The following is a 10,190-nucleotide window of genomic DNA, read 5'->3' as shown; positions in this document are numbered from 1 at the left end:
CCTAAACTAAAATCTTGACTCTATAATGGGTCTTACATTTAATAATATTAATTAGAGAAAATGATAGTTTTTCCAGTGATATATCATCACCAATCATCATTGAGTAACTTCATAATGCATTCAAGCAAAAGAAATTTAAATTATTAAAAAAAAAAACTAAAACTAAAACTACTACTAATTTTACAATAAAAGACTTATAAATTGACATTGTGTCAAAAAAAACATAAAAAAATAATATTTAAATGACTGTTTTTTAATGGTTAATGATACATCAACTTATAAAACTTATGTAGTAACATTTGTAATATCTCTAATATCATTTTAAAATAATAATAAATAATTAATGGTTTTCGTGTGAAAGTTTTTTTTTTTTTTTTGGGAAGAAAGAGGTTATCGTGTGTAAGTTGAGCCCTACCTTTTAGTCCAATTTAAATTATCAAGAAGTGTGGGATTGGGACCACAATAGTAACAATGACAATTGAGGATATATAAAACAACTAAGTCTTATCTCAAAATTTTGAGATCAATTATGAATCCAACAAAAAAATAAATTGACACCATAAATAGCTATTACTATAGTTCAACAAAGTAAGGTTCATAGCAAAAGCATATATGCCAATTTGCCAATATATCATTTCGAAAAGGAAAAAAAGAAGAAGAAGCAAACCATAGGAGTAAAGTACTAATTAATCCATCAAACTTCTGAATTAACATAATCCAAATGAAGCATTAGTAGCAATACCTTGCTGATTGCCAGCCTTAATTATTAATTGACCCTACAGAGAGAGATTCACAGGGTATCTGTCAATGCAATCGAGCCAGGGATTCCTATTAGGCTTCCTAACACGACGCATGGCCCTCCAAACCACACTGTTGCACTTGAAGCCAGACCCAAATGCTAGTTGCCAAACCCTGTCTCCTCTTCTCACCCTCTCTTTAGCCTCCAAATAAGCTAACTCGTACCATATACTGCTGCTTGAAGTGTTACCAAAGCGGTGCAATGTCATCCTTGAAGGTTCTATGTTCTTGTCACTCAGCTCAAGGTTTCTTTGTAGCTCATCTAACACGGTCTTACTCGCCGCGTGCACGCAAAAGTGCTCGAATGCCAACTTATAGTCAGGAATGTATGGCTTCTTGGATGATGGTGATGATGAAGGGTGTAAACCAGGTCCAGTTTTACCACCAAATAAGTGCCTCCAAACCAATGTGCCGAAGAAGAGGAGCTGCTCTGATAAGGGTAGCACCAAAGGTCCAAGTGTGGTGATGTTGGTTTTGAGAGCATCACCACCAATTTCCATTAGGTCTTTGCTCACCTTTAGCCCCTTAAATTTTTGTTCATCTTCCTCCTGGTAAACACAACTGTTGCAATATTGCATATTTGTTTTGGTTATTTAATCAAGAACCTAATGTACTGTACCTAAGATACTATACTCAACTTTTACCTTAAACTTCTTAAAATATTAAATTGTTAATTACTACTATACAAGATATTTAAATATTATGAAATCAGCAATTATGCTTTAACAAAATCAATGAGAATTATTTCATATGTCTAATAACAATAACTCTGAGTACATACTTAATTCAAACTCAATTTCACAACATACTAAAATGTCAAGTTGTGATTGATGCACAATAACGCTCATAGTATTTCACATTCTTATTAGATCTTATCATAATTTTTCTTAACAAAATAGATAAGTAATATAATAATTTTCATTCAAATAGTACATAATGTTGCCAAGAGTCTTATAATTCAATTAACATCTCTAATTCAAATCACCAACCCCAACTATTGAATTATTAGCACATATCCTAAAATTTTAAATTGTACAATAAAATTGACACCTCAAACATGAATGTGTCAACCTCCCTAAATCCCTTCTTTTATAGGCCTCAAATTAGTTGATGCTTTTAATTGGGCTCTAGTTCCTGGCCCACATATGTTTTCCGATCATAATCACATGGACCTGAGTCTACGATACACTGTCAAGGCTAGAATGGGTTCGGCTTGCAGTACAATTTTAATAAAGGGTCAACCCAAAAGCCTGACCCGATACCGCTGAAAGTTGGGTATGCACATTTATGGCCTTTATTAAGGTCCATCCGCCACTTTTTATACTTTTGAACGAACGTATATTATGTATTAATTTGTGAATTTTGATGACAAATATTTGCATCAAGGAGAAAATTATGACCAAAATAAAAAGAACTATTTTAATTTTTTTAAGTACATATTGCAAATTTTTTTGATTTTAGTGTGTTCTCGTGTACTTTTTGAGAAGGGATTTAGGGTACTTGTACTCAAAATAACTTATTTTGTGAAATAAAAATAAATTTGGTTTGATTAAACTGTACCTTAAGAAAATAATGCTTTAAAAATTTATATAAAAAAAATAAATAAATTCACTTCATTTATAAATTAAGCTTTACGAAATGAATAGGTGACAAAACATTAGAAGAAGTCAATGAAAAATTAATGACTTTTATTTTATATTTTATTAAAAATTGCTAACTTATGCAATACACGAAAAAGTTAATTGAAAAATATTTATAAGTTTTTTTTTTTTTTTTTTTTTTGAGAAGAGAAAAATATTTAATAGTTAAATAAGAGAATTTGTAGAAAAAAATTAGTATAACCAAATTAGAATTTACTTTAAAAAGATTGAGCATAATTTAATCAAAATTTGTTTAGCGTTAGGTTGGTTTATTGTAATAAAACAATGAGTTGTAGTTGGTTTTTATTGACATGTGGTGATAGAAATCAATTAACATATAGTGGGTTTTCAAAATTATATGTATCAATAACAAAAGAAAGTATCAACCACAAAGTCAATGACTGCCATTGTTGCAGTGTTTAGGCCTAGGGTGGATTTTGGGTAGAGGAATATGAGAGGGCCATCAGGCAGAAGAGAGAGGAGAATTAATTGATCAAACCACCTAGAATTCTATAGGAATGACCGAATCAGATCTGAAAATCTTTACTATATTCCTTTTTTTTTTTTTTTTTTTTTAAAAAATTGACTGAGATTGAGAAATATGATGAAGTTTCAAAAGTTTTGGTGGCAAGCCAACTAAAAAATTAACTAACTTTCGTTTTATATATTTTACTAGACTCCATAAAACTCTCAACAATATGTCAAAAAGTTTGAAATATATATTAAATTAATAAGTATTAATAAATACAAAGTCAATTGAGTAAAAATTCTTCAAAGTAAATGAGTAAAAATTGACAAACATTAAGTCTAGGGGCTTACTTTATTCATGTCAACAATTGTGAAATTATATTCTTAACTCGCTAAATAAGCTAACAAAAACAATTTGTGTTTCTAACCAATCATGATAACGAAATTAATTGTCAAAAGGTTTGCAGTTTAACTGATATTTTCTAGTAGTTCTAATGAAATTTCTAAGATTTAAATCATCATTTTCCAATTATCTAATTATTAAAAAAAAAAAATTAAGACTGAAATTAAATAAAAGCAAGAAAAGCAAACCTGAAACTCCGGTCATCAGCTCCTTTATGGGTTCGAACAATATGTTCAAGGCGGTACTTGGCACGACGGTAGTCACGGCCACGGTTGGAGAGGAGCACCGCGGAGCATCCCATACGGAAAAAACAATTGGGAATGAGCATGGACCTATCACGCCCTGGGTACCAATTATACCCTACACTCTCAGTGCTCACCACAACAGCACAGCTATTTGGGTTTGATTGAAGCATATCTCTAGCCAAGTCCACGGCTATAATCCCAGCACTGCACCCCATGCCACCAAGGTTGTAGCTCAGTATGTTACCCCTCATTTTATAGTGGTTTATGATCATTGCAGAGAGTGATGGGGTAGGGTTGAAGATGCTGCAGTTCACTACTAGGACTCCTATATCCTTTGGACGCACCTTGGTTTTCTCAAACAGCTCGTCAAGGGCTCCAAATATCACTGTTGAGGCCTCAGCGCGACCTTCTTTCATGGTTGCACAGTTTTCGGTGGACATGATCACTGATTTTGGGACGTAGGTTTCATCACCTATGCCAGATGACTGTAGAATTCTCTTCTGGAATTGCAGGCTTGCCTCGTCAAACTTGCCTGATTTTCGTGCCAGCTCAATGAACTCCTCCTTGGTCACCTGCATGAAATGAAATTTTCCAGATTTATCATATTGATATGAGTTGCTCTTCTTTTAAAATCTTGTATCTTAAAAAAGGAGTTTGAAATCAATTTGTCATGGGATCATATCAAGGAATAACTTTTACTTGGTTTTAAATCTTGTATCTTAACTTTTGCTTAATGATATCTATGTTTTTAACTCACATCAAATTTCAGCTCCAATGTTATTTATTATTTGTTTCATAAATACTTGTATTATATATGATTTTAAAGTTCAAAAAAATTAAAACATAAATCTTTTGTATATTTCATAATTATTAATCTCTAGTAATACTAATATTTTGCAAGCATGTATAAAAAGAAAATATAATCCAACAATAAATTTGTCCGAAAGCACGCTCAATCAAAAGTTATTGAGTAATATAAAATTGACAAAAATTACAAAAAATGTAACTTAAACCCAACTATTGCCACAACAACAAGAACAACTAAAAATTTAATAGATTGTAAACAAGCCGAGTCAAGTCCAAGTAAGCTAAGTATTAAAAGTTTAAAATTATTCATTTTATTTTATTTAACCAAACTTGAACTCATCACCAAATAAGATTAAGTGTTCAAAATTGATTAATTTCCTTGTTGAACAAGTCCAAGCTTGTTCATGAGTTACTTAATTAACTTATCTTATTTCTCTATATAGTAAAACCATGACTAAAATTGTTTATCCCTTTACAAATCTAAGAATTTTTATCACAAATGGATTGTTTTTAATATTGATAAAATAAAATTATAATTTGATATCGTATAAACCTATTTATAAACTTATACAATCTAATCTCAATTCAATTTCTAATCTTTATAAGTATATTTTTAAACAAGTATACATATAAAAATATAATATTATATAAAATTAAATCGAGTCTCATGTTCATCAACACATTATTATAATTTAGCTTAACTTTTGTTTAATAGTCAAGCATAAACTTTGGCTTGAACTAAGAAACACGGGTACTCCAGTTTTGTTCTTGTACTTGTACTTGATGCAAATCAATACCAAATACCTTTGGGATAATCTTGTATGTGGGTTCCAAGTTTTTTTTTTCCTTAACTGCTGATATGTCTCAAATATAACAGTGATGTAGCCTAATACGGTCATAACCCAACCTCCTAATAATGAGAGATAGCCCAAACTTGTAAATATATGAAAAATGAATACTACTTAACAATAATAAAAATATATTTAATAACTAATTAATACATGTTTTCTTGTTGGATCATATCCTAATATGTTAGGAATTGTCACATCATCATATCTTGTATAGTACCATAACCTTTTTTTTTGCAAGTCTAGCTCCATTCATTAATAATCTCCAATAAATTAAGTGAACTTCTGTAGCTAATTTAATATATTATGTCATTCCCTCACATGAAAGTGGACTTTAGTCTTCTGAATAGGCCCATCCATACCGTTATATGAAACCGTGAGGGAGGCTTACTTTTACATGAGATAGTGAAAGAGATGATGTAATATACAGGTGTGTATAAATGAGCAAACCATGAGAGAGTCTTATTTTAATGTGAAATATTGAAAGATAGGTACATAGTATATGCATATAAAGAGTTAATGCATGCGTAGGAACTATTAATCTTACTTTACTTAAGAATCAACTCATTACCTTAAGATCATCGTGAGGCTGATAGCACGCAAAATCGACAAGGTAAATGGATCTTGGCCTTGACATAAAGTAGACAGAAAGTGTGAACACAAACACACCAAAGAAACCAAGCACAGTGGCAAGATCATAGCGTGCATCTTCCCACAGCTTCCTCCATAGCTCTTCTCTGCTAAGACTCCCCACCTCTGCACTAAACACAAGGACAAGCACAGGTATGGTGGCCAAGTATATGCCATGGTTTATGAGATAATGGTACCCTAGTTTCACATACTTGAGGTTAACTGATTGAAGAAAGTCTGGTAGCCTTCTTCGGACCCTAACTGAGAATGTTAGAGAGCCAGCATTGGGTCCAGAAGACTCAATCCCTCGGTTTACAATCTCTGTGGATAAGAGATCCTGTTCATTAGCCATGGTTTTGGACTTTTGGTACGGGGATTAGTATTGATTTGAGTTGTGAGGGCATAGGATATATACACTTACATATATATAATCACAATAGTTGGTTGAGATTAGTAAATGCTAGCACCAACTAGATGTAGATGTAGTTGAGGTGCTTTTAACTGCATTAAATTCTTCATTGATTGAGAGTGGGTGTATGAATTGAAAAGTCAGAGAAAAAAGAGAATTGGTTCTCTCTTTTCCCATGTCATGTTCGAAGTTTTGAAGTCACCCTTTGTTGCGTTTCTTGTGAAATTAAAAGAGTAGAAACAACAAAGACATGGGGGTGGTTGAGGGATCACCAGGCACCAGCTTTACTGTGTAATGGATTAAACAAGCTAGCTAGGCACCAGCCTTTGTTTCATTACTTTCACTATTCATATATATATATCTCAAGACACAGTATAGGGGGACCTACCTTATCATGTTGTAGATGTAGATACAGCAAATAATGCCGTGAAAAAAATGACAATGTCATTTGTTGAATTGTTAGATAGGTAAGGTATAAATTTTGATCTAACCAACTCTATATATATTTATAAAATCTTGACTAAGAAAACATGTTGCTAGAAACATTAGTTGTCAAACTCAAATCAACTTGACATGTTGCTAGAAACATTAGTTGTTAAAGTCAAATCAACTCGACTACTAATCAGTATACTTAGGGTCGGTTTAGGATCCGTTTATTTTTCTGAAATTGAAAATTTTTTGTTGAAAATACTGTAAATAAAGGTAAAAGTTAGTTGTAATAATCCAGTAGAACCCATAAATAATATCGGATGGAGAAGTTTCTCGGCTCAAATATTGTGGAATGTTAAGGCCAGTATGTCAAGATGGCAAAATGACCCCCTATTCAATAGCCTACGGAAACTGTTCGTTTTACGGATGATATGTTCTCGGATAACTACTTCTTACACCTTATCGAACCCTTAGTCACCATCTCGACTAATTTTAAGGTAAGTCTCGTTCCTCACTGGTCGGATTGTTATGTCGAATAATAATTTTGTTAAAGTTGTTATGGCGTCTTTTTATTAACGAGTATTTTGGCCTTAGTTGTCATTGGTTCAAATGCTATACTACTGTGCCGAGCAGAGCTTGCAAATCTATTAAAACATATAAACAGAACATGCGAAATAGAATAACAGTAACTTTTATTAATATAAAAAATTATTACAACATACAAGGAAGGGCTTAAACAAGCCTATACAAAAAATGAACTGCCGAAGCAGTAATAACATCCGTAATACGGATAAGTAAACCGTCAGGTGTCCTTTAAACTCGCCTTCAAAGTCTCTCTGAAACCTCTGCCTCAGTACTGCTCATATCAGAAGAAGGGCCTTATATAGAAAAGGAGAAGGAGAAGGAAGAAGAATTGGAACACATGGAAACACTTCAGCAAGCTCTTGTCGCTGAGGAGAGCAAAAGGAAAAGAAGATGGAGGACATGAGTAAAAGAAGGAGGAGAAGAAGAGGGAAGAAATGAAAAGAAAGAAAAAGGAGCAAAAGAGGGAAAAGGAAAAGCACCAGGATGGGTCTGGTGGTGGAAAGAAGAAGAAAGAAAAGTAAAGGGTGGCGCCAGTGAACGAAGAGAGAAAGAAGCAGGGGCATTTAGTCCCTGCCCCAGTCCTGACTCTTAGCACACCGGTGCCACATTAGATATGCTCATGAGAGAGCGGGTGGTGATGATGCTGTGCGTCCTCGGCTCAGTCACGTCGAAGGTGCGACGTGACGAGTTCCTGCTTTGGATTTTGGCTGAAAGGTAGGCGGGATAAATCTTGAGTCTCTGCCATCCTTGCCTCGACCGAGCCATCTCGAGCCTGGTCAGAATAAGGTGTTTTTGGGAGGGAGAAAGTTCCTTCATCACCTAGGACTGTGTCGAACGTATTACGAGTCGATGTATAATCAGAGGGTAAATGTGAATTCTGGGAGGAATCTAAAGACTTCAGTTTTCTGGGGGATTAAGGGATTCACATATGAAAGAAACAACTCATGTCCACCCTCTTTATATAAGGGACGAAGAGGATGGCATTAAATGTGTTCAGATCTTCAAGGAAATCTGCCAGTAAGAATGCGCCTGTTCCGCTCCCCCACGCTATCAGTAACCATTGAATTTGAGAGGTCTCGTGAAGGAAAAACATTAAAAACCTACTTCGGGTAGCCAAACGGACAGAACGTATAAAGGCTAAATCAAAAAGGATATCTCGAAGATCGGAGCGTTTCCTGGGCATTCGGAGAATTGCCCACGCCAGGGAAGGGTCGAATTAAATGAGCCGTAATAAAGGCTCGGAATTACCAAAACCCCCCTCTCCTACCAAGGGGTCGGACAGCAGGGTTTTGAGGGGCTATTGTGGGGCCCAACAATATATGGGCCAGGCCCACTTGTTCGCGGGAAACTTTGAGGTCCAAAGCCGAAGAAGGTGGCAGTCCAAGCTCATTAGCGCAAAGTACAAATGGGCCCAGAGAAGCGGCCGAGGACGATGCAGCCCTCGGCTGGCCCAAAGCTCCACCAGGAAAAAAGGGCAAAAGCGGCATAAGGATAATCTTGAAAGAAAATCTGAAATATTTGGGAAAGGCCGCCCTTACTACCTTTCCCAGACAGAACTTTACACCTAACAGAATCATGTCCTTTAGCTTTATCAACTACTCTCAACCATTTCGGGATTAGACTGACGGGACAAATATCTGTCCTGGAAAAAATCGACCCTACACGTGGACGAAGGATAACGAACGTAGGCTAGTATAAAAGAAAACGTAAGGTAGCAAAAAAAGGGACCCCCCATCTCACTTCCTGGAAAAAACTCCAGGAATGGGAATGCCCGGATAATATATGCGCTCCACCATGGAAAACCCATCGACGGGCAACCAGAGAAAAACACTAGTACTCCTCGGACATGATCCGAGGAGTCCAATCCCTCAATTTATAAAGTTATTGGGCTTGGATATCCGGACTAAAGCCTTTTCTAGTCTAGGTTTATCTAAGGTCCGGCCTATACTAACGCCCCGTGACCCAACGCTAGCCTTTCAAACCCACTCTCTACAAATTTTATTGTGAGGGATCCATCACGCGCGAGCCCAAAGTCATTGTTGGGCCGTTTGAGAATCGTGTCCCTACAACACACTTAGATTGGTTCAAGTTTGTAATTAGACTATTTAATAAATTTTTCTTTTAATTTCTCAAAAAAATAAAAATAAAGAGACTATTTAATAAATGATGCTGATGATGTCTAATCCATCAAATTCGATGGATTTTTTCATATACTCCAAATATTTTTTGCATATTTCTAAATTGAAATTATAAATAATTTGGCATTTTGGTCTTTTAGAAAGAAATCAAATTATAACAATAACTTCCATGATTTTTTTTTTATTCCATTTATTTTCATAATTGTTTAAATTATTTTTATTAGTTTATTATGAAAAAATATATATAATTAAAATGGTTTAAATTATTTTCATTTAAAAATTTTTTACCTTATTCATAATTTTTTTTCTTAATGAATTATTTCTACCTTGTATTGGCTGTTTTCACATATGTCTAATTTTTCTTATATAATTTTTTTTTTTCGATCATTTCCTATTTGTTTAAAAACTTTGGATTATTTCCTTAATAAATTAACCTCAATATTCTTTTTATGATTCATCATATACGAATTTGTTGACTCCATATATTTATACGCAAGCTTAAGGATTTGATCATTGAAAAAAAATTTAGACAAAAATTATGGAACTCTCTATGTTTACCTTACACAAAGAGAAGTCAATAACTAATATTGTGTTAAGTAAATCATTATAATATTGTGAATATTTTGCATTTTTTGAATTTTTAAAATTTACTTATCAATTTTTAATATTTTTTTTAGACTTTTTATAAACCATCCATAATTTTTATTTAAATCTTGATTGAATCTACAATTCAACCGATGTCCCACTGATTAAGACAATTATCCAAACGACTCAAAGCCTGATCAAGTTG

General features: G+C 33.9%; 1 protein-coding gene across 1 annotated transcript; it reads right to left on the bottom strand.

Moving 5' to 3' along the window:
* Nucleotides 1-543: 543 nt before the first annotated feature.
* LOC126712744 (3-ketoacyl-CoA synthase 10) lies at nt 544-6,250 on the bottom strand. The gene is made up of 3 exons (XM_050412199.1): nt 5,781-6,250; nt 3,498-4,126; nt 544-1,359 (listed from the first exon to the last, which is right to left on the bottom strand). Exons 1-3 carry the CDS (start codon nt 6,189-6,191, stop codon nt 777-779), a joined length of 1,623 nt encoding a protein of 540 aa, XP_050268156.1. The 5' UTR covers nt 6,192-6,250; the 3' UTR covers nt 544-776.
* Nucleotides 6,251-10,190: the final 3,940 nt, after the last annotated feature.

The sequence above is a fragment of the Quercus robur genome, chromosome 2 (assembly GCF_932294415.1).
Source record: "Quercus robur chromosome 2, dhQueRobu3.1, whole genome shotgun sequence".
NCBI classification, from domain to species: domain Eukaryota; kingdom Viridiplantae; phylum Streptophyta; class Magnoliopsida; order Fagales; family Fagaceae; genus Quercus; species Quercus robur.
The sequence above is the reverse complement of the archived record's forward strand: the minus strand, read 5'-3'. Positions and strand labels throughout refer to the sequence as shown.

Excerpts from the sequence above, each read along its gene's own strand:
- LOC126712744 (XM_050412199.1), bottom strand. The coding sequence starts at position 6,191 with ATGGCTAATGAACAGGATCTCTTATCCACAGAGATTGTAAACCGAGGG. Across the intron at positions 4,127-5,780 it reads AGCCTCACGATGATCTTAAG|GTGACCAAGGAGGAGTTCAT; the intron begins GTAATGAGTTGA and ends CATTTCATGCAG. Across the intron at positions 1,360-3,497 it reads GCTGATGACCGGAGTTTCAG|TTGTGTTTACCAGGAGGAAG; the intron begins GTTTGCTTTTCT and ends ATATTGCAACAG.